Below are 25,550 nucleotides of genomic sequence, written 5' to 3'. Positions count from 1 at the left end.
GACCCAAGTCAGTCACGCAACATGAGGGGCGATCGAGATGATATGTCACCATCAGCCCCTCTCCATTCACACCAATAAATACATTCACACCAACATACATTGATCACATTAATACTGTTTGGTAGATGGAGTACTCGATATTCCTCCATCTACCTTTTCCCTATAATAGACTACTCTAATTTGTGGTCAATGGGGTATTTTTTAAATTTTCCGCCATCGGCCCAAGTCATACACAACCTGAGAGGAGATGGAGAAGCTACTTGGCCATCGGCCCCTCCCACAATCTTGTTTCCAACTTTTCCACTTGATTCCTTCACCATCGTCATATGTTTCCCTAACTCCCCTTCGCCAGCAATCAAAGTGGTATCATCTGCATATGATGGCTATGTTTCTTCAAGGGATTTTAACACCAGTATTGGATTCCTAAAGCCCAGCAGGTCGCATAAAGTGTTCTGTACAGGTTGAGTAGGTAGGGTGCGGGTAAACAGCCCTGCCGTACCACTTTCCCAATCTTAAAGATGTACTTTGCTAAAACGTAAAGATTCGTATTTAACCCCGTCAAAGCACCATTGTGATTATTTAATTAAAACGTCGATAAATTATGAAGGTGAAATAAACTTATTCTTAAGAGCGAGGCGAACGGAAGTTCAGGATTTAATAGAGTTAATTAAAAAAGCTTAATGTTTTTCCTCAATGTATTTTAATTGTGAGAAACAACATTTTTTTATTAATGCACGGAAAAACGTTATTATTTTGCATACGCGTGTTGTTGAGTAAAACTTATAATTTTGGCTGCACTGGATTAAATCGTTTTAAACAATAATTGTGTTGATTTTATGAAGTCACTTGGGAGAACGAAACAGTGAAATATGAGTGGTTGTACTGGAGAAAAACGATGAAATTTTGGACAAAAATGTTTCTAAGTTAAATATATTAAATTTGCTTTTTTGCTACCCTTGTTAATTGCGAGTTGTGTTGGGTTCGATTTGTGTATAGGCTGGCCGATCCTTTATAGGGTGACGGGAACGAGTTAGCAGTCTCCATTACACCTGTTCTCATAAATTCCACTGAGGTCAGTAGGAATTTACAATTTGCGTTAAAAGCTGTCACGGAATTCGGGAATTTTGCTCGTTCCAAGCCATATCTAAGTTCTATCCGAGATTTTTACGTCGCTCACTGTCGTTTTTCCTCGGTCGTGTAACCCAGATCCCACGGAAGAATCTGCTGAATGGGCCACCGTTATTCTGCGACAAAGGTGGCAAGCCGCTTCAAATAGTAAAGTAGAACGTTTCTATGCACATGCGGACATTTCAGGGTCGAAATTTCTCTACGACCTTACCTTTTCAACAAAAAAAACCTATTAGATATCGTGACCTGATTTCTAGGTCAGATTTCCGACACACGGAATCATTGATTAAGGTTAAAATCGTCTGTGACAAAACAATATTAATTAAGTGCTCAACTGTCTGTAAAGAAAACAAGACTTCATAACATTAAGGAGCCGGTTTTAGGTCAAGACCCATTGATTTAAGCTGATATAAACAAATTACACGTTTCTTAAAGCATGTGCACGGATAAGATTAATCCAGAGTTTTCCCATAGTACATCTCCTTATGCACCGTGAAGAGTATTTTGCGCGTTCCACCTAACATTTTAATAGCAGCATGTTCGAAGGAAATTTTGCAAAACGTCCATAACGGTTGTAAAAAAATGGTCCGAATTAGGCTAAGCATGCTGCGATCATGATCTTGGTACATTATGATGCAGGTAATTAACTTTGTTTCACTCTACGCAGGATGGAAAGTTCCGACGTAATCTTGGATATGAATTTATATGCGAATGCGGATCGGTCTGTTGCTTCTCAACCACCGACGCCCTCGATTTTTTTTGGTGCTACCACGTTCATCCATTGCGACGGCGAGTCAAATCGACTCTAACAAGTGGACCGTCTTATATTTAACAGCTACGTTTCCGTTTTAAAATGTTCATAGGTCTACTTATTGTTACTACTTATCCTTGGTGATCATCATGTCTGATTTAATATTTACATATTTACAAAATTTAAGGATTTGACATATACAATGAGTTCTGCCTATCAACACACTTTTATAGTTCATATCATGATTTTTCTCATGAATTATATATAATAAATATCTTATCAGGCGACTCTATTAACTCGACTTTAATATAACTCTATTAAATAGAGTTATAAAACTTTTGATGGAATTCCACAATTGCAGGTTTAGCCTAGCAAAAATTAGCTTAATAAATCATGTCTTCAGCGAAGCCTCATACGAAACGGAGATTCTTTGACCTTATTTGAAAATTTCTATTTAAACTAGATGCTGAACACAAGGAATTTCGATTTTTCGAAATTATATTTGTTAAAAGGGAATTTCGAAGCACACCTTATGCAGATTGCTCGATGTGTTCCACGTAGTCGAGGCCTGTCATGCCTTCGCTCTTTACAAAGAGCGTGTAGGCAACCCACGGAATTTAAGAAAATTTTTCGAGTTTATGGGTCCCCTGTTCCGCTTTTTGGAGGACGTGATGTTTTTTAATTATACATAGATTTCTTTTTCTGATTTGTTATGTGTTTAATTTGAGAGAGTGTTTTTATTAGTGTGAATGGTGTGGGGCTGATGGTGTAATATAAGGTCACCATTGCCCCTCCAGCAGTATGTGTGTGTAGTTTAGGGTCGATTGCTGAATATTTATAAAAATACACCATCGACCCAAATTTAGATTATGTTATTATATTGTTTATAGGTCGATGGATAAATATTGAATAATCCACCGACTAATCAGAATGACTGCAATGTACATAGGTGTGAAATATTTATTCATGTAACTATATTTTAAATGTTAGTTAGTTTTAGGCTAGATTATAGTTAGCATTGGAGGCTAAAATGGCATAGCTGTCGAAAGCTCAGGTTGGAGTTGAACCCGGTTAGTTGGGAATCAACTGACTTCAGCGAGTGATCCATCTGCATATCAGGGTAGGTGAACGTTTCTGAGGAATAGACCGTAGCCCAAAAGTAAGAGGCATGGTATTCTCAATCTGATGAGTATGACCCCTCTTCTACGAGTCAGATGGTAAGATATGGTATGGTGGAAAAGGATATTAGGAAGCGGAAAAGGATACTTTGTATTGCTCAGGCACTGCAGCATTCTGGCTTATTGTACCTTCCTATTTCCTTAGTTCAGTCAATAGACTCAATCCTTCTTCTTAGAAGTATCAGGCCATTGACTGTTGCTGCTGCAATTTGATTCCCTAAGTCTTTTCAGTACGTTAGGTTAAACCTCCATTGAGCTGTTGCTTCGCATTCGAAGATGATATGGGTGGTGTTTCCTCCTTCTCATTGCATAATCTGCAAATGGGATCATCGCTGTATATACCCATGTTGTGTAGATGTTTTCTCAGATACCAGTGACCGGTTAGTAGTCCTACCACTTCTCTGAGTTTGGCCCTCTCCAATTGCAGCAGTGTTTTTGCGAGTCCCGGTGAGGGTTGTTTCATCATAAGTTTACTACGTCTAGCACCGTTAAAGTTTATCCACTTATCCTTTTGTTTTGCTTGGATCCATTCTGCGATGAAGGATTCTATATTTCACGAATTTATATATTACGAGTCAGATAGTCCGACGGCCGCCTATGGACAGTGCTCCCCGAGAGCTACTCTGCCGACATCTAATTCCTGCACTGTAATAAATTAAATGATTTATAGTAAGATCTTTGAATACAGAAAGTTAAAAAGCGCGATAAGTAAATATCTGTAAGGTCGATAGGCCTGCTGGCTAAAAATCAGGTTCTATTTTCTATAAATAATAATTTCTTTTTTTGATATTTTGTTGTTATAAATTGTTGGTAGCTGTTCATCGATGGAATGAAAATTGTTCCATCGCGTAAAATTGTTATTTGCAACGGCCACTTAACCAACGACTCGGAATGTGACGCCAGACCTGATCGGGCCACTTTAAGACCGGGCGGCGATTGGTTGTCTATGGCCCAGCTGGTTTTCCACGCGGAGCCTCCTTTTTGTTTACACGCGGAACACTGAAAAAAACAACCCGTCTTCTTCAGTCGGCAGTCGGATATTTTCAACTATTTCTTCGAGATCACGGAAAAAAGTGAGTATTCCGTTATTTATAGTCGGAAAATCGGTTTATTTTATGTATATCGTTAAGCCGGGAATAATTAAAAATTAAACAATTATGCCACTCTAGGTGCCATCTCTAGGTCTGGTCAGTTTTACTATCAATATCGTTTTATATTGATTATTATTTATAGTTTGACAGTTTATTGATCAAATATGGAATATAAAGTTTGGGGTGAGATTACACGAGTTTCTCAGCGCATGCAACTTGTGGATGGGATTAAACAAGAAATGCCAGTTTATTACCATGTCTATCATAAAATCATTCGTAAACTGAATTTTTTGATAATTAGCAAAGCTCTTAAAAAAAGATCATGTGACATTTGCTTTTTTATCACTGTAGTGAAGGAATTGCAAAAAAGTTACTGCATTATAATGCATTGGTGTGCTTCATTCATAATTTCGTGAATATTTGTATTGATATGCATGATATAAGAAATATGAATTCATTTATTATGAATATTTTCTCAGTTTTGATGTTATCGTTAATACTTTAGTCTTGTTGTTTTTCGGTGAAATTCTTTTAGACATCACTTGGTCGCACTTTTTCCAAAATTTGCCATGTTGAATCAATCGAATCAGGTGATTAAATTTGACGTCACGCTTGGGCTTATTTTCAAATTACAGTGGGTGATGAAGGGAAATCTAGGATGCGGGGGTTTTGTGTATTCCCGAAGATTTGCAGTTAGGGATTCGATATCGAAATAAAATATTGATATTTAACATTGGTAAAGAATCGCTCAGCTCGCGTAATTACAGTGGGTGGTTTGTAATATTTTGTAATTTTCTGAATTTTAAATTGTTAGCATAGAAATTATTTCGATTAAGGGGTGAAACTTTATTACCGGAAGCTGAGTTGGTGTAACGGACATCGTTTACTTGCTTTTGAGTTAATTTAAAAACTCTAATAGTTATTTTGAATTTCAACAATGATGAAACACTGCGAGGTGCTAAGTACTGTAAATACAATTAAAATTAATTATCTAATGAATTATCTGAAATGAAAATTTTAAAAGAATTAATTTGATGATTGAAAACCGTCAAAAAAGTAAAAATCGTCTAGATTGTAACATAATATAAAACATTTAAAAAATCTTGTCTTCCTTGCACTTTTCTAAGAATTTTAGAACAATAATATCTTTAGTTTTGTATTCATTGATGAATGACCAGTTCAATCTTAAGATTTTTTTTTCATTTGAGAAATTTATTGATACGTAAATTTTTTCGTCCTTGTTAAAACGGTGATCCACATCCTGGAGTAAGCTATTCTGACAATGGACCGCAGTCGGGGTCATTCAGCGACTCGATTTCGACCTCTCACTCAGTCTTGACCTTTATCCATGGCTCAAGGGGATCTACGCACCTTTTCAATGGCTTTGAAACATGTAGAACGCGAGTTATTTTCAAATATGTCACCAGCAGATATGTGTTTTGCATGAAAATCCCTCGTCTCATAACCGAAATTGGTCCATCCTTAATGGAATTCCGTTCGATCGCATAAAAAATCTCAATGAAATCTTTTAAAAATCCTCATTGACATTGACCTTTTAAAATTCGGTACAGATAATTTTTAAATTAGGTTTGGTTGTTTTAAAACATGGTTTTTCGTTTATTGAATTAGGGTTGTTTTCTATTTTCTGTGATTAAATACCCTTCAAACACAAGACATTGACCATCATTGAATCCCATTGATTTACTGTTAGGTATGTTTTTTTATTGATTTTTTCAAGTTCGCTATACATAATATTTAAAAATATTCTGGATTCTTTTGAGGTCTTTAAAAAAATCCAATTCGGGTTTTTATTGACCTATTGCACATTGTTTTGTTTAAAGTTTTTTTTTTATAAACAAATCATTAGTGGTGTGTTCTGTAAGACTCGAATATCCGGTTTTTGATTTAACCTTTTAACACACCCACAGCCAGTTTGGGCTCATAGTTTTTGCAATTGGCATATCAACCTTTAGGTTATATACAAAAACAATAGACGCTTGTGAAAAGCTGGAGGACCTACGCCGACTCTGCATCTCTTTCTCGGAGAAAAAAAGGCTGGTTTGTCAGTATTTTATTTCATATAGACCTTCAGTTTTAGTGAATTTTACCTTTTGATTGGCTCAATGCAAAATTATTCGATGACACTTTCGGTTGGTGTTAAAGTGTCTTGCGTTCAAAGTTAGAAGAGGAATTTTAAGGGTTCGAATAGCAAATATTAGCTGAAAATTAGCATTACTGTCCAATCAATCAATCAATCAAATAGATTCCTCAGTTTCAAAGTAGGCATTATCCACTTCAAAAATCCCCCAAATTCACATCACATCAAAATCCACATTTTAACCAAAATCACATTTTATACTACAAAATCTATTATATATCTAATCGGATATAAATTTTATTATTGATTATTGATGTTACAGTTTTATAAAGATTTTATTTGGCTTAGATGCATAGATCTCATTTTTTTACTGTAGGGCGAGTTTAAATTGACAGTAATATGTTTATTGATTGACTAATTGATACTTAAAAATAGAAATTTTTTAGAACAATTACCTCATTCTTTCGCACTGGCGTTGTCTTCAGATCTGTAACAAAAACAAAGAAGAATTAACAAAATATTATAGAAAATAAATTAGAAGTGTCTGGTGTCCATCTGTCTGGGCCTAAAGCCAGGCTGCTATAAGGTGAGAATATATTGGACATAACAGCTCCGTATTAAAGCGTTTCCACTCATAAGCTAGAATGAAAAGGGGCCTAAAGAATTTAAAAACAAATTGGTTAACCTCATTCGGAGTTCAGTTATGTAAATACGGATTGCTCCAGGGAACGGAAGATGTTTGACCACTTAGGTCACGCGCCTTAAGCCTTCTTTTACTTAACTCCACAAGCGCTTTCGACAGGGCTTGGAATATGTTCGATTATGGCCTATGCAACTATTGCCTAATCCTTTGGATAATTATTTTAATTAATAATATTTGCCGAACGGTAATTGGGATTAAATCATCGGAAAAACTCAAAATTCAATAGGTAGAATTTGCCAACATCAAAGAGATCATTCAAGTCAAATTCTTTGGACTATACCTAGATAGCAAACTGTCGTGAAATCCTCACACCCAACTCAGCAGAAGACTTGGACAACTACGAAGACTTTTAGAACCGAAAACTGGGACCTCTTTGGATATACAGAGTGGAACTATGGGATTCCTCCAAAATTTCCAACAACCAGCGCATCCAAGCCTTCCAATCACAAATCTTACAACAAATCGTCAATGCTCGTTACGCATCACTCACCTCACTATCCACAACAACCTCAGCATTTTTTTTTTTTAAATTTTAAACTCAACAGCAGAGGTCATATCAACCCTCAGGGTGCCGGTGTTTAAAAAAAAGCCCTTTTGTAAGTATGTTGGTTTCGATTGCAGGGCCGCTGGATTCGAACCCGGGACCTTTACCTTACAGTGATGAGCGCCGTGTCAACGTCCTCAGCATTCTTTTTGTCAACGAACTGATCCGTTCCAGATTCCAAAAGTTTCAAATCTACCTCTCGGTGAAAAACGTTTTGTGATTACATTTGCAATATGAACAAATCTTTTAGATAGGGTACCAATAAAATAATTTAAAAAAATGTTGTTTTTAGGTGGGATAAAAGTACTTCATACGCCTCCAAGTGTTAAAGGACAAAATCTAAAAACAAAATATTATTTCAATAATACTTTCAAATAATGATACAAATAGAGGATTCACTGAACAAATCAAGAAAAGTATTAGGAACTTTCTCGGACGTTGAAGAACCATTTGATAACACTCCTTTTGAAGCAATGATTAGATCACTGAATCAGCGAGGAACTGATAAAACCTGCTACAGATGAATAGGATCAATGCTAAAAAGCAGAAAAGTGCAGGCCATAAAGAAGCAGTGGTAACGAGAGGCTGTCCGTAAGGAGGAATACTCTCGCTTCTGTTGTGGAATGTGCTAGTGGATGACCTCATATGAAAACTAATGAAAACGGAATCTATACCCAAGGCTATGCAGATAACTAGTCAGGGGAAAATTCGGCCCCGCATTAAAAGAGCTCACCCAAAGTGTATTAAACGTCGTGGAAAAACTGGGACTTAAATCACATGCCCAAAAACTACTCTAATTGATTTAACCCGGAAAAGAAAAATAGAAATACAATGCCTATGCTTCTGTAATGAAATGGTGCAGCTAAAAAAATTAAGTTAAATGCCTAGGAATAATCTTTGATAAAAAGTTAACCTGGAACCCTCCTCACCTGCTGCAAATCGTAACAAAAGACCAAATATCGCTAATGACCACAAGTAGTACGCAAATCTTGGGGATTAAAATAGAAAATGGCCCACTGGCTAAACTCGACAGTAGTAAAATCCAAATAACCTTTGGATCATTGATCTGGTGGACATACAAAGATTAGCAAACCTATGCATCACAGGGCTTACAACATCCTATAAAGTCTGAACAGATTATCATCCTTTAGGAGAGGAAAACTCAGGAGACCGTCAGATACAATGATACGGAATACAGATGGCCTCTAAACAAACGAAGGTACCGGATTGGGCGTTTTCTGTACAAGCCTAAGATGTGAGCAATCAAACTCATTAGGGAAGTACACTTCGGTCTTTCAAGCGGAAATACATGCCATCAATGCTTGTGCCCAAAGAAATCTTAAAAGAGGTTACGCTGGCAAAAACGTCCTCATAATAATCGGGATAGGTAACCAACTATTAAAGCATTAGCGTGTCACATCTCAGAATGAGGATCGTTGTTTCGAATGTAATCCGTAATCCACATCCTAACGCTGTTGAGATCAAGCAACGACTTCAACAAGTTATAGATGTCAGTATACGCACTGTAAGGCGAACACTTTCAGTAGCTGGATTACGTGCGAACAACCCTGCCACTGGATCTTCTGATATAGCACGCAAGAAATCACATCAATTGGTCTGAGGGAGATTGGACCAAATTCCTGTTTTCGGATCAGTCAAGGTTTTGTTCGAGGTCTTCTGAAGGCCGAAAGAACGATTGGAGAAGAACAGGAGAGCGATATATCCGGAGAATCTATGGAGCAGTTTGGGTGGCAATTCGATGGAAGGTAGCACTTGATCTTTATAGAGGGTTCCCTAACAGCTGCTCGATACATTGAAGATGTGTTGTCACAAAAGGTTGTGCTTTGTATGCCACTAATTGGCGACGGATTTTATACATATAAGGCCGCTCACAGCCAGGATCGTTGGTGACTTCCGGAGTATAAAGGGGAGGAAGAACTCAGGAGAGCATCAGATACAATGATATGGTATATAGATGGCTATATAACAAACGAAGAACCAGATCGGGTGTTTTCTGTTCAAGCCCAAGATATGACCAATCAAACTGATAGGGAAGTACACTTCGGTCTTTCAAGCAGAAATACATTCCATCTCTAGAAAATCTTAAAAGAGGTTACACTATCAAAAATCCTCATAAGATCTGAGAGCCAAGCAGCTATTAAAGCATTACAATGTAAAAAATCACACCAAAATCAGTTAGTGAAAGCATCCAAAACCTGGAGAAACACAACAACCTGATGATATCCTGGGTGCCAGTACACTAAGGAATTTTGGGTAAGGAAAAAGCAGACACAGCGGCCTGAGGAGGATCTGCAAGACCATATATACACACTGAACGTATACTTGGGATAACAAAAACAAACGCAGAATCCTCCATCACAAAATGGATCAAGAAAGATAAAAGGAGAAGTGTATAAACTTTAGGGGCGTTAGACACTGTAAACTTATGCTAAAACAACCCTAACTGCTACAATCATAAAGGGCTAAACTCAGAGGAGCTATAGACTATTAGCAGTCACTGGTATCTGAGAAAACATATACACAGCATGGGCATATTCATTAATGATACTATTTGAAGATTATGCAATGAGGAGGAAGAAAAGCCACCCATATCATCTTCGGATGCGAAGCAACGGCTCAATGGAGATTTAACCTAGCACACAGAAAAAAAACCAAAGGAATGAAATTGTAGCAGCTACAGTCAATGACCATTACTGAGAAGAAGGATTGATTCTATTGCACTGAACTAGGGATCTAGGAACAGGCTGCGGTGCCTCGGGAACATAACCCCTAAATTCCTAATTAACTTTCATCATCATCATTGTCATGGTAGTACGCTAGAGTCCGTTACGAGCTATGCGGGCTGATAATGGCCTAGCAAATGGTAATGTGTGTCAGTGTGAAATTACTTTGTTGTCCTAGTAATCTGCGTTCAAGTTCTATTCGTCTGTTTGCTACTCCAGACTCCTACGGGAGGCAGCAGTGGGGAATATTGGACAATGGGCGAAAGCCTGATCCAGCCATACCGCATGAGTGAAGAAGGCCTTTGGGTTGTAAAGCTCTTTCGGTGAGGAAGATAGTGACGGTACTCACAGAAGAAGTCCTGGCTAACTCCGTGCCAGCAGCCGCGGTAATACGGAGAGGGCTAGCGTTATTCGGAATTATTGGGCGTAAAGAGCGCGTAGGCTGGTTAGTAAGTTAAAAGTGAAATCCCAAAGCTCAACTTTGGAATTGCTTTTAAAACTGCTAACCTAGAGATTGAAAGAGGATAGAGGAATTCCTAGTGTAGAGGTGAAATTCGTAAATATTAGGAGGAACACCAGTGGCGAAGGCGTCTATCTGGTTCAAATCTGACGCTGAGGCGCGAAGGCGTGAGGAGCTCAATTCAATGGTCATCCCAGTTTAGTGTGTCGATCCCAGTTGAGTTTTCTGTAGAGATCGAATCCCAAGTTCTGCGTGGATACGGGAATAGTCACAGTATTGAGGGTTTTAGACGGATAAAGATGTTTTAAAGATATGCCACCTGGCTGCATTTATTTTCGTTTTGTGACATGTTTTCTACCATGACCTTACAGATGCGGTTAAAGTGAATGTGAGTTCAAGGTCGTTTTAATAAGTGCTTAGGAAGAAGGCATAGGTCGCCAATATTGTATGTCTGGTCGGGTAGATTTGTCGGCGGTGAAAATATAAAAGAAGGGTCCAATGATGTAAAATAAGTTCTTTACACGAACTTAACTCGTAACGCATTAGATAATCGTATTCTGTCAAAACTGGAAGTAAAAGTCTTGAGTAATGAAATATTTCATTTGAAAAAAAAATTGCTGGCTTTCACCAGAGGTTATCCTTGGCCTTCCGGCGAGGGATGAGCAAGAGAGAAAGCACGTCTTATGAATTCTCTTTGCTGATATTTCAACCAAGGGGCAATTCGTCTTAGGTTTCTTCCACGCCCTCGACTCCGGATTAGAAGAAGCAGTGGAAATAGGCCTTTGGCTTCACTTCGACGCACTTTTTTAAATCTTTATTTTATATATTTTTTATTAACCCGACACGATTAGACATTGAGTTTTTTTAATAGGAAAACAAATTCTTAAATTGCGAATTCTTTGTGGTGTTGATTATCAGTTTCTCCAGAGGAAAACTCCCAAGGATACCGGTCTCGTTGAGATGCGATTTCACAAGAAGCTCTCCGTGTCAGTTTAGTAAGGGGACACCACCTCACCTTGTTCTCGCCTGTCGACATCCTTTCTAAACCTAAGAATTTCTATGATAAAAAACGTTCATTTTTTTCTATAATCGACGTTTATCCTTCCATGAGAAGATTTATTTAATTTTATTTCCTCCAGAGGGCCCTATTGGAAGGGTCGTTAAAGAGAAAGTGTTTGCAAGTCTAATTTTTTCTCTTAAGTATGCAAAACATACCTCAAATTGAACAATCTAGGTAATCTAAAATATCCACGAATACGTTTTATCAGCTTGTATTACACCTCTTTCAAAAAACTCTGTTACCTAAGATTAAAAATATGTCACAGGAGTGCGTGAAAAAAATCCCGCGTGGAATCGATTTCAGTATTTTTTTATTTTTTATTATGCCAGTATTTGTAATGCATATAAATAACAAGGCATATTCGAGGATTGACAGGGTTGAACTTTTCAATCGTTGTATTGTTGTTGCACGTAAATTGACTCGTTTTGGCTGTTATTTTTCGAAGTATTTAAATAATCCATATCGCCACAGTAAATAATAAAATTCTTAATGGGCACAATTGAGTGATAAGAGTTCTTATTTAATGTAATCAAAATTTGGCAAACTAAGTAGCCCTTTTCAAAAATTGGCTTGAGGTTTTTTAATGTTTTACTGCCTAGCATAAATTGAGGATTGACAGGGTTGAACTTTTCAGTCGTTGTATTGTTGTTGCACGTAAATTGTCTCGTTTTGGCTGTTATTTTTCGAAGTATTTAAATAATCCATATCGCCACAGTAAATAATAAAACTCTTAATGGGCACAATTGAGTGATAAGAGTTCTTATTTAATGTAATCAAAATTTGGCAAACAAAGTAGCCCTTATCAAAAATTGGCTTGAGGTTTTTTAATGTTTTACTGCCTAGCATAAATTTGTTTGGGTCACGTGTTACTATTTTTGAGGCGGAGTACAATGTACAACCGTAGAGGTATTTCAAATTTGCAAATAAAATCGTACTCTGAGATAATTCTACTTATATATATATATATATATATATTCATTTCTGTCAATATTTACTTGTATATTTAATAATTGACAATATTTAACGTATTCTTCTTTGGCTTGTTCGTGAATTTTTTGTTTGAAAATATTTTTTATTAGTTAAAAAGTATCTCAACAGTTTAAAAAAGCTGTACTGATACAATTATATGTATATGTAAGTACTTTTATGGCACAAAAACGGATAGAGGCACGGGAGCTGTCCTCGGCATGACTGCAAAGACCGAACTGACATTAAAAACTTAGGTAAATACGCTACAGCTTTCCATTTTGAAATCATAGCAATTCTTTCTATGATTCTACTAGGTACATATTCTACCTATTTTCTCCGACAGTCAGGCAGCACTTGAGCCCATAGCGAAAGGCAAAAAGTGTATGGAATTGTATGGAAGCACTGGCAGAAGTGACACCAAGGATCTGACCATGGCACGGGTCCCTGGATGTTCGGGACACTGAGACAATGAGTAGTGAACATGTTGGCCAAAAAAGATGTTAATATGAAGTTTCTAGGCTGCGAACCCTACTATGGCCTAGAATCTTGCCACAAAAAAGGACACATCCATAAAATGTCCGAGGCATGAAGCACGCGAAGAAATTCATAGAAGGGCGACGACTTTCAAAGGAATTACTGGAAGGTAACCTTAACAGGACCAAGATTCTAGTTGGACTTCTAACAAGGTTCTGCTGCCTAAGAAGACGCATTTACCGGATAGGAGTACAGACAGAAGAAACACTGCCAGGAAGAAGAATATACCGCAGAATACGTTTTATGTTTTTGTGAAGATCTTTGCTGGTGATTCTTGCAACGAGAAGAGGAAAAGCCGCAAGCAAGATTCTACATAAGGAACAGATGGCAACGAAATAGAGGTTGATTAACAACCTGAAGCTGGCCGGTGAATTATAAAAATAGAGGAGTACAATAGATCTTCTCAGGTCAAGGTGCAGAAGGCTTTGCGGCCACCTCTTTTAACCCTATCCCTATCTCTTTTCCTAAATGTCACCCCCCCCCCAGGTTCAAAGGTGGCGTCCCCAGTCGGCATGCTTTTTTCCATTGTGGTTCGTGGTTGTGATGAATAAATGTGTGGCTTAATTTGATTTTCCGTTTCTGAAAAGTCTTAGATGCTCTTTGAATCTATCTCTGAATTTTCTTCCAGTCTGTCCAATTTATGTGTCCCCGCGTTGAGGTGTGTTTCTACATTCTTACAAATGAGAATCGACCAAACGGAAATCACACAGACCCAGCAGATGCTGAGAAGCCGAACGTGTCTGACATCTGCAAAGATAGAAACGTCTCTTTTATTCCTAACCTTATCTATGTAAGTACGTATATACATAAATATTTTCTTTTTGTTCATTATTTGTCAAACACAAGCATACAGGTGAAGGACAACCTCAATCATAACCCCCCACCAGAAAGACGGTTTTTTACGTTTTTAGTTACTTAAAGTTAGTTTATTTGGATGGTTCTTACTAAATATTTTATTTTGTTTTTTTTTAAAACAGTTCAAATATTTGAACTTTTGTAGTTCAGGCAAAGTAAAAGATCTCATAAAGTTGATTTTTTCTTAATGGGCGTTGTTTAATATTTGGGATTTATTTTGCCAGTAAAACAGCTTGAGCTTTCACTATTCCTTTTTTTATTTAAGCTAATAAGAATTGTAACTTTTTTTTGATAATTATTCAGAAATCGTGAGGTGCAGTCTGGTGTGATGTAGGTTTCAGAAAAGCATTTTCTTTATCGTGCCAACGTTTCGATCTTTATTGAGATCATCTTCAGGGCTCAAAGTGTTTGTCTTCTGTGTAATTGTGCCATTCTTGCGTGTCATGTTGAGAGTGCACTCTGTGTTGGCAAAATGTTAAAAGTGAAGTAAATTTCCTATTTTTCTAATGGTTTTAATAAATCCGGCAAAACATTGTTCGTAGATGGTTCGAGTATGTGGCCAGATTTACATTTTCAAGAGGCAACGTGCTTGCTTGTCCTCTTGAGCGAACCATTACAAAATCTCATGTGCACCACGTGGGCTAGAGAACCCATTGTTCAAAGGAGCAATTCACTCCTTAAGGACTCACTGTATATAATTATATTCCATTTTCGTGTCCTGACCCGGATCATTAAAACGAAATGTGTGAATTGTTCTCTTTTAAACAGCTATCAAGATTTTAATTGTTTAATTTTACTTTCTTACACTGCTGTCTACTGTCAGCACGATCATGTCGGTATTTATTTTGTATTTGTATTAAGTGGAGATAGTAGGGTTCTTCAGACAAAACAAATTTCTCTCATCTCGCTATATTTTAAATTCATAATTTTCGGTGCTAGGACTTCCTTCAGGTGAAAAAAATGAGCCAATAATAAAGAAATTCATATTCTTCTGAAATTTACATCTCAAAACGGAGTATCAATCGAAGAAAATTTGTCCAAAAAATTATTGTAAAGCAAACATGAAGCATGTTTTTTAAAATAACTTTTTGAAAGCTTAAAAAATGGTGAAAACTATCCTGTAAAATGGAACTGTTATGAATTAGCAATACGGGATCTTTTTGTCTTTTAATTCTAATTTGAAAAATGCTGCATGCTGAATACAATCGCTGACAGCATCGAAAACTACAGAAGGTATAGACAGATCTGGAAACAATTGGAAGAGCATAATCAACCAACCAAAAACTTGAGATTTTTTGACCAACAAGAGGACGACAAGGTTGGCAGGGCACGGATTTGTACCACACTTTTGGTGATTCTATACTCGAAAATATCGGACATGTATCCGGCACTTCTTGTGAACAGGCCCTGGTTTCGCCAAAACATTTTGGATGGAAATTTTCCGTTTTTTAATATTTTTGTTCTACTTGCTCAAATTAACTATCTGAATATATCATTTTACAGCATTTTTTATGTAGGTTGCAATAAAAATATAGTAAAAGCTGTCAAAGAAGAAGGAGAATACATTCACTATTAAACATAAGTAACAATTTACAATCTATTTACAATAGATTTTAAGTATGGCAAAAAGCCGTCTGCCGTAGTTTGGAATTCTTTTGATTATATCATAATTTATTTTACAGCGATAATATTAAAAATTATTTAAATTAACATAAACAATACACAACTCAAAATAATAATCTAATGTGTGGTGATAAGTGACCGTTAATCGATAATTATTCAGAAATCGTGAGATGTGGTGTGATGTAGGTTTCAGAAAAAACATTTTCTTTATCGTGCCAACGTTTCGATCTTTATTGAGATCATCTTCAGGGCTCAAAGTGTTTGTCTTCTGTGTAATTGAGCCATACTCGCGTGTCGTGTTGAGAGTGCACTACATGTAGGATGTGGAAAGAAGTGAATTTATACAATGCAAAAAATATATTTTGCATTGTATAAATTCACTTCTTTCCACATCCTACATGTATTTGTTAAATTTAAACATTGTTTGTAAATCCCAGGCCCTGAAGATGATCTCAATAAAGATCGAAACGTTGGCACGATAAAGAAAATTTTTTCTAAAACGTACATCACACCAGACCGCATTTCACGATTTCTGAATAATAATAAACTAAAAATCGTATTTTTTTCGCCCAGTAATACAAAGTTAATCTTAGTGTAGGAAATAATATTTAAAACAAACTGTAATTTAACAACGAGCAACAAAATTATTAATTACACTATTTTATTAAGTTGTGCCTGTGTTCCCAGGCCTTTTTTCAAAAGCAATTAAAGTTTTACCGAGCCGAGGGGGCAGCAATAACCACTTCATTTGGCAAAGATTCAATCAAGAGTCACTGCAGCCAAAAACAATGAGCTCCATATCTGACTCCAAAAGGGTTCCATACAGAAGAAAGTGCTCAGTCTGCCATCCTCACAAACTCCTCCCGATGAACTATTCCAATCTTCTGTAAAATTAAAGAAAGCTGAGTCTTCCACTGAGGCATATTGTATGTGCAAAGATCAAACTCGTAATTGCTAGCCAAGGAAGGAATCAAAGGAAGCCAGGAATCAAACCACATGACCCTACTCCTTACCCTGTCTAAGTTTATCAATAAACCAAAAAATTACTGTTTTTCAAGTAAACAAGGTTTTTCTCGTGAAACTAATATGAAATTTCGTTGTAGGATCTCTAGAGACCCGTAAATATAAATTTTTGTTTTAATTTAAATTTATCCATTTTTTGACCTGATTGAATTTGTTCGATTTTTGAGAAGTTATTGGAATGCCTGATTAATACTGCTATAATACAAAAACGGCTAACAGGATTTTAACGTGAAACAAAAGAAGGAGGAATGTAGCTTTTTACGACGTAGAAACCATTAAAATATATAAAATATTTCTATTTTTTAATGGAAATAATAGTCCGATTTTGATGTTTGATACAGTTATACATTGCACATTACAATTTCTTATCACTTAATCGCGATAATAATGCTTTTCTAAAATCTAATTTTTGTCGTAATTAAATGACGTAAAAGTTTTGATTTCAATGTTGGTTAACATAAAAGCAAAAATGTTCTACGATACAGAATATTCTAATTTGGTATGATTTAAAAAGATAAATGAAGAAAATCCTGCTTTTTTCCCATATTTTAACAAACATTCAGTAAGCAAAGTAGGTCAGAAAATGGTTAAAACGACCTCATTGTCGTTCGTGATTCTATCGTTATAAAACCATTACATATCGACTTTCGCGGAAATCGATTTAAATCAATTTTTTGACGACCTTTCTGCTCGACTGACAATCCTGGTGCAAGCTCTAACCATCATTTTTCTCAAAAGCTAGTGGACCGATTTTCATGGTTCATAATTCGTATTAAATAAATAGTCAAGTGGATTTTATAACGGTATCAAATATTAAAATCGGACTATTATTTCCATTAAGAAATGAGGTTAATTTCGGAAAAATAATTTTTCTTTTTTATGTATCTATTTATTGAAACAATTTTTGGTCATTGGTTAACTTTAATAGATTTTACTCAATTTTTTGCAGTCTATATACAAAATGATGTAAAATTCACATAGTTGATTTCAGCAAATAGAAAGGCGAAATAAATATATTAAAATAGTAAACATTTCAACTTTTAATTTTTCTATCTAACCCAGGCTCTGTTCACAAGGAGTGGCGAGTCCGATATTTTGGAGTGTAGAATCACAAAGAAAGTTTGGTCAAAATCCACGCAACCTGCCAGAATCCTTCGACTATGGGTTTTACAATTTTCCTCCAAGTTTAAATTTTCAAATACGGAATTGAAAATAGCCAGAAGGTTATAGCATTACTATTCTGAACGAGTGAGACCTGATTCTTTTATCGTTGTACAATCTAAATATTTCTTTTATTTATTGTAGAATAAAGTTTTTGGATTTGTATTGTCTCAGAAAACCGGGGCGTTGGTGGCCGCAACGGTTTAGGCGTTGACACGGCGCTCATCACTGTAAGGAGAAGGTCCCCGGTTCGAATCCAGCGGCCCTGCATTCGAACCCGACATACTTACAAATGAGATTTTTTTTAAAACACCTGCACCCTGAGGGTTTATATGACCTCTGCTGTTGCGAACCCTCGTAAAAAAAATAAAATAAAAAAATAAATAATAATGTCTTAGAAGACAAAATATTGATATATATTAGAATTAAATTTAAGAAATAAATTCTAATATCATAGACTGGAGAGTAATGATAAATACGTTTTCTCAGTTAAGAATTTACAATACTAGATAATTTGGGGCCGCGGTTACGGTTGAAGTGAAAGGTAAAAGTGCCCTTTCTTTCTGTATATATTATATGTATATATAATTTGTAAGTTGAATAAGACGAAGAAGTATAAGCAGTATTAAATGGTGTAACTTGAGTGTGTGGTGATTATTGACCGTTAGTCGATGATTATTCAGAAATCGTGAGATGCGGTCTGGTGTGATGTAGGTTTCAGAAAAACATTTTCTTTATCGTGCCAACGTTTCGATCTTTATTGAGATCATCTTCAGGGCCTGGGATTTACAAACATTGTTTAAATTTAACAAATACATGTAGGATGTGAAAAGAAGTGAATTTATACAATGCAAAAAGTATATTTTTTATATTCAATCAAAGTATTTCTACTCACCCAAAGTGTTTGTTTTCTGCGTTTGTAAATCCCAGGCCCTGAAGATGATATCAATAAAGATCGAAACGTTGGTATGATAAAGAAAATGTTTTTCTGAAACCTACATCACACCAGACCGCGTCTCACGATCTCTGAATAATCATGTGTAATTTAATATCTGCTTATTAAAATGGCGAAAAAAGAATGAATCAACGCGCCAAGATAATCGGGTCGATCAACCCTCTGGCTAATATTTCAATGTAGAAGTCGAGATGCGTTATTTAGTCAGGTTCGACAAACCTACTTCGAATTCTTTGTGCGTACTCAGATGTCTGTGACTTTTATTAATGAGTGTAATTGTATTCAATTTCCATTTCGTTAACTGAGGAAATGCATGTTTATTTGCAGATGGGAAACGGGGAATTGTTGTAATTTTAAGGCGTTCGTCCCAATTAATGAAAAATACAGTTTTTATTCTTTATGACTGAAATCGTCCCGTTGGTCCCAAGAGAAAAGTAAGACGTGATAGACGTGTGGGAAAGAAATGTGACATATTGTTCTCTTTGAATCGGCCTCCAGGGTGATTAACCGGTCAGGCTCGCCGCTAAATGAACATAAATGGATTCTATTCCACGGTTCGCTAAGTCTGAACTCGATTCAGCGGCGATTTCTGGTTTTTCGGCTATGAAAAAAAGGAACCTATATACAGGTTGCAGCAGAAAGGTCGGACATATATAGGAGTTATTCTAAGCTCAAGCTGCCCTAATTCGGTATAATCATACATAATACTAGAATGTGAAGAAGGAAGGTATCTTGTTTGATAGTAAGTTTGAAATTAAGAAGCTTATTATCAAAGTTAATAACAAAAAGCTCTTAGAATTCTGGATTTTGTTTCCCAATTCATCATTGACAACAAAACTCTCATTCGTCCTATACTTGAATTGCCTCCTATTGTATGGAATCCACATATTACTTCTCATTCTGAACTTTATTTAAAAGTTCAAAATAAAATTAGAATCCTTCATTTTCGACTTCCTCTCCTTTCATCCTCAGAATTGTCTTTTTATTATTGTTATTTCCTTACAATATAATTGAACTGACGAATAAATTACGCTGATATCATTTCATGTATCACTTTCAATGTTGCAATACATGCTATCGCTCCTAGCTCCTCCCCTGATTATTGAATTTTCACATTTTTGGTACCGTTTTTAAGCTGGATTCTTCCTGTAACTTTTAAGCCCGGTTTGGCTCAAATCCAAGCAGGATTTTAAAAGTTATCATAAGTTGAAAAAATCCCATTTTTAATCAGGATGTGTGATGATTAGTGACCGTTAATCGATAATTATTCAGAAATCGTGAGATGCGGTCTGGTGTGATGTTGGTTTCAGAAAAACATTTGCTTTATCGTGCCCTCTCAACACGACACGCAAGAATGGCACAATTACCCAGAAGACAAACACTTTGAGCCCTGAAGATGATCTCAATAAAGATCGAAACGTTGGCACGATAAAGAAAATGTTTTTCTGAAACCTACATCACACCAGACGCATCTCACGATTTCTGAATAATTTAATCAGGATTTTTCTCAAATACGGCATTTTCGTACTTAACCTTTCGTTTAAAAGATAAATTTATTTCTTTGTTTATAATAAAATGAAACCGTAGGCGTTTCTTAATTTTTACCAAATATGATAAGATTTCTTTTAAATTAACAGAGAAATCACGGTAAAAAGTAAAAAAGAAAAAATCCTTAAAATTGTGTATATCATTAAAAAATATGGTGTGGCCCTCACGCGACTTTTTCCGTAAATCTCGCATTGTTACCAAAAAGTAATAGTGAAGTAACGCGAAAAATAATTAATGAAATAGCTTAAATAAAATTTCAAGCTGAAATAAACTTTCAAATTAGGTATTTAACTAGTAAACCATTATTATTTTTCATTATTTTCAGTGGTCTAGGAAAATAATGGCCCATGTCTAATTTAATTTAACGCCAGCTGTTAATAAGAAACAAAAATAATTTGATTATTTTTTTATCGTATTGCAGTTTGTTTATTATGTTAATTTTGTATAAAACAGATCTACCTCTCACTCCTTACTGGCGTGAGATTTTGTTTTGTTCGTTTATGTTTTGTGCAAAAAAATTACATTGCAGATCATGATGTTTTTCGTTATTAGACATGTCCTTCTGGTGCTTTTCTGATTTCTGCCTCTGATCTTATTCGATCTCTCGATCTGATAACCTCTAAGTTGATGATTAATATTTTATATTCGTTAATATTGGTGACTGAAAACATTTACATTGCAGACTGACGGAAAAACATTTTGGAAATAATTATTTGGAGGTCGTGACATGCGGTCTGGTGTGACGTAGTTTTAGAAAAACATTTTCTTTATCGTGCCAACGTTTCGATCATTATTGAGATCATCTTCAGGGCTCAAAGTGTTTTGTTTTCTGTGTAGATGTGTCATTCTTGTCTGTCATGTTGAGAGTGCCGCTAACATAATACCTACTGACACTAAAAAAAAGTCTACTAACATAAAAAGATGCATACAATTTTCACTTTGACCAAATTAAAAACAAACACACCATAAAACGTAACAACTTAATCAAAAACAAACACCTGATAACACAAACAATTGGTTTCTAAACCTAACAAAAACTAACATTCCTCCAGAAATCCAAATATTCTTATCACTTGGTCCCAAACATTCCATTCCTTACAACAAAACAGGCACTTTCAACACGTCAGTCAAGAATGACACTTCTACACGGAAAACAACACTTTGAACTCTGAAGATGATCTCAATAAAGGTCGAAACGTTGGCACAATAAATAAAACGTTTTTCTAAAACCTACGTCACACCAGACCGCATCTCACGACCTCCAAATAATCATCAAGTAATGGTCACGAAATACCACACATTTTGAAAATTATGTTCTTTATTGAAATTAAAGTATTGAAACTTTTAAATTAAGTTTTTTTAAAAAGTGTTTTTACCTTTGAAGGAGGAGAAAGTATTGCATTGGGGCGAAAAACGATGTGTAGTTTTCTCCTGATTTGCACGTTTTTAGATCCCCTGTACCTTAAAAAGAAAAGAGGAGAAAAAAACAACCTTGGTCCTCCCTTGCGCCCCAGCGTAGTCGATTCTCCTAATGACATTTGATTTATTTAAACTAGTCAAATAGGATTATCAGTTTTACACTGGCTGATAAATATAATTTATGATAATAAAATACATTTAGGTCCACTCATTACTGCGCTAGCTTGAATAGATGAGTCGACCTCGTAACATGTAAAAAACTAACTCAAAAGGCCTGGTTTTCTTCAGTCGTCTTACAATTTGCTGATTGGGTAGAGGCTGCTGGCCTTGGAGTTTGGGTTACTTTGTAGGCGTAGATTCTAGATAGTGGTTATAAGCATGCGGTGTGATCTCATGTCGCGGGATGTTCTTGTGGCTGAGTATGTCTCTATAGCGTACATACCAAGTGCCAACTTCCATATTTAGTAGTGCTTTATTCTGAAATCGTTGAATATGATAATGTTACTGTTGGCACAATCCCAGAGTTGTAGAATGTCACCTATTTAGATCTCAACTATTTTATTTCAATAAACGATTGTAAATCAAGATTTTATTTTATATTCATAGATGGGAATTCCTTCCAAACAACCAATAAAGTTGTCGATATTTCAAGTCAAATTCTTCCTCTTTCTTTTTGATTTTTTCTAATTTAATTTTTTATGTGTGGTTTTTAGTGATCGTTACTTGATGATTATTTGGAGGTCGTGAGATGGGGTCTGGTGTGACTTAGGTTTTAGAAAAACATTTTCTTTGTCATGCCAACGTTTCGATCTTTATTGAGATCATCTTCAGGGCTCAAAGTGTTTTTTCCGTGTAGATGTGTAATTCATTCTCAACACGACAGACAAGAATGACACATCTACACGGAAAACAAACACTTTGAGCCCTGAAGATGATCTCAATAAAGATCGAGACGTTGGCATGATAAAGAAAATGTTTTTCTAAAACCTACGTCACACCAGGCCGCATCTCACGATTTCTGAATAACTGTATTGATACATAGAAAATAGTAAACCTAAATAATTTAATAGATGAAATTAACGTGTAAAGATAAATTAAAGTTTTAATTATTTAGAATGTTTTGATAATAGTTTTTAGCAGTTTCCGGCAAAAATCCAACATGGCAGAGAAATCTTTTTCTTGCCATCCGACAGGAATGACTTCTGAATCAACGACGTATAAACTTTTTTAATATCAGGTTTAGCGCCTTTTTTTAGTACATTAACGCGTTTCCACAAGTCCGCAAGTGTTATTGAATGTGGACTTATACTGGATAAAACCTGGATCATCTTTGTAAACTTTTATCACAGAACCCTTTGTAATTGGAAAATTTACTTTTAAAATAGAGTCACAGGTGTGCTGTAAGTCTATAAAGTACGAATGTTCCATATTAACTAGCTGATACGCCATGGCACATAGAATCTTTGGAAAAATCGTATGTCCCAAACTTAGACCAGTGCCGTTTATGAGGAACGCAACAAACCAGTTTTAAAGAGGTTTGGCACTTAGAACATTATTGGCGATGGCACATAGAAAATGTTAAGAAAAAAAAAAGTATTGAGGAACTTTGCCACTTAGAACGTTTGGAATCCCCCCCATCAATTTACAAAAATTGAATACATAAATTAAAAAAAGATTTGATAATATTAGGAATCATCCTTATAAATAAAGGAATATGGAATGTTGGATATTAATATAAATTGTAATGGAGTAAAATTGTATTGGAATATTGTATATTAACATAACAAAATTGAAAATTCATTAATTGAATTGTGCGAGCACAGCTTTGAACGGTTTTTAAGAAACTGAACAAACAAATAAAAACCAAAGCCTTAGCTGAACTCTGACATGGCACAAATTTAAATTTTAAGGCAATTGGTTTGTCTACCGATTTTCTTTTATGCCGTAGAGACGTCACGTATGGGGATTTCTGATCGTTTGTTTGACGAGAAGGTATCGACTACTTGAAGATTAATTTTATCTTTTAACAGTTAATTTTGTTCTCAGTTTTTAAAATTTTGTAAAATTAAAAAATAATTAAGGTCATTTAACTACAAATTTTTAAAAACCCAATGTAGTAAGTAGATACCTGCAATGAAAATGTTTTGTTTGTTGTTTGTTTATAAAAAAAATTGTTAATTTGTTTGGAAAATGGTGACCTAGAAGCCTGGGGCGAAAGCTTGGCATATTTGAAATTTTGCTTTTATTAATTAAGGTTTTTAGTTGAAATAAAAAAGTCAGTGTCACGAGCGGGATTCGAACCCATGACCTTCGACTTGATACGCCGCTACTCTACCACTTGAGCCATCGTGACCTCTTTTTTAACTCAACTAAAAACCTTAATTTATTGAGTGATATTATTAATGATTGGCGGACCACGAAAACTAGTGAATTTAATTTTGTTTTTATGTTCTCCCTTGACCTTAATGATAATACGACACATCAAATTAATCGTTTATTTGGGTCTTCCATGTACAGTCATGGGTCAACTTAAATAAATGTTTTATTGACGACTGTAAAAGTCGTCGCTTTATTGAACCCCCCCCCCTTGTTATACACCAAATCATCACAAATTCGTACTGCTACAACATTCTGATGTCGATTTCAAACTTTGGCCTATCAGGTCATTGTTTTTTATGCACTCGTCTTAATTTAGTGTTCTCTTTCTTTCAGAATAGTAATAGATTTTGGGATTTCCACGGGAAAAATGAATGTCATCCCGTTGAACATCTAAATGTTGTTGAAAAACCTTCCAAACTGTTACGAACAACCGACATTCTTTTTGTACGTGCTTTAGCATGTGGCACAGTTGCCAATTTCTTAGCGTTCTCCTAAGAGTCCATGAGAATGTGACACCAGCGGAAATGAGTAAAAACGCAATTTTACCCTTGATAGAAACCTGTAATTTGTTATCAACTTGTCTTATACTTTGGGAGTCAGGTGTTCATTTTCGACCGGAGGGGTCGGCGTTTTTACCGAAGGCTTTGCACCCTACAATTCTCTCTTGGGCTAGGAAAAACAAGTAGAAAAAACTGACCGTAGAGCGGACCGATTCCTACCTCTCTCCAGGATGAGTCTTTAATGTCCTTCCTATTCACCAAAAGGAGAAAAACTAGGCCTCGAGGATATCCAAAGGTGGAATGTTTATAACGCTCGTGATTTCCCGTTGGAGAAAGGTATTCGACTTTATCAATCCTTGCATCATACGCAAATGTTTGAGTATATAAGAACCATTAGAAGTGTAAAGGTCAACCTCTGAAAACCGAACCAGTATTTTTAAACTAGAGATGTTCAACATTTCATCTTGAGTTTGATCTTACCTTAACAAGTAAAATAACCAAGACTTTTGGGGCAGTTGGATCACAAATTAGACCATCATGGTCCACTTCGTTCTGTTTCTTTAAGGTAGAGCCTTTTTTATTATATTAAATGTACAAAATATAGTAGGAACGATTTTACTGTCCAGCATATGTTCCTTGTCAATTCCAAGCCATTCCTACATGCATGTTTATCAAATTGTCAGAGTAGTTTAACTTCTAAGACTGTTCATCTTCGTTGTTCATATTGAAAGTCAAGTTTATTGTCATTAGATTCATGTAATAAAGTATTAAGAGTCATTAGAAAATTGTAATTTTTTGTTTGTATTCGTCGTGTTTTGAATTGCCTG

The 25,550-nt window shown here is 35.7% G+C and overlaps 2 protein-coding genes across 4 annotated transcripts in view; one reads left to right on the top strand and one right to left on the bottom strand.

Annotated features, from left to right (window-relative positions):
- The window catches only part of LOC106668359 (chaoptin), an 82,853-nt gene that overhangs the window by 55,899 nt on the left and 1,404 nt on the right, over positions 1-25,550 (bottom strand). The window contains exon 2 of the mRNA XM_014397029.2: positions 6,702-6,733. Within this exon, the coding sequence (XP_014252515.1) occupies positions 6,702-6,706 (5 nt within the window). The 5' untranslated portion in view covers positions 6,707-6,733. The remainder of the gene's footprint in view (positions 1-6,701; positions 6,734-25,550) is intronic.
- LOC106668360 (SAC3 domain-containing protein 1) overlaps positions 4,016-25,550 on the top strand; it is a 37,719-nt gene continuing 16,184 nt past the window's right edge. Inside the window, exons 1-2 of one of the 3 annotated variants that reach the window (XM_014397030.2) lie at positions 4,050-4,130; positions 13,889-14,050. In XM_014397030.2, the coding sequence (XP_014252516.1) occupies positions 13,941-14,050 (110 nt within the window). In that variant the 5' untranslated portion in view covers positions 4,050-4,130; positions 13,889-13,940. Of the gene's footprint in view, positions 4,131-13,888; positions 14,051-25,222; positions 25,289-25,550 lie in introns of those variants that run through there. The other 2 variants (XM_024225374.1, XM_024225376.1) reach the window with 2 other exon arrangements.

Source organism: Cimex lectularius, unplaced genomic scaffold (assembly GCF_000648675.2).
Source record: "Cimex lectularius strain Harlan isolate CLEC.00 unplaced genomic scaffold, Clec_2.1 scaffold11, whole genome shotgun sequence".
Lineage (NCBI taxonomy): Eukaryota > Metazoa > Arthropoda > Insecta > Hemiptera > Cimicidae > Cimex > Cimex lectularius.
The sequence above is the reverse complement of the archived record's forward strand: the minus strand, read 5'-3'. Positions and strand labels throughout refer to the sequence as shown.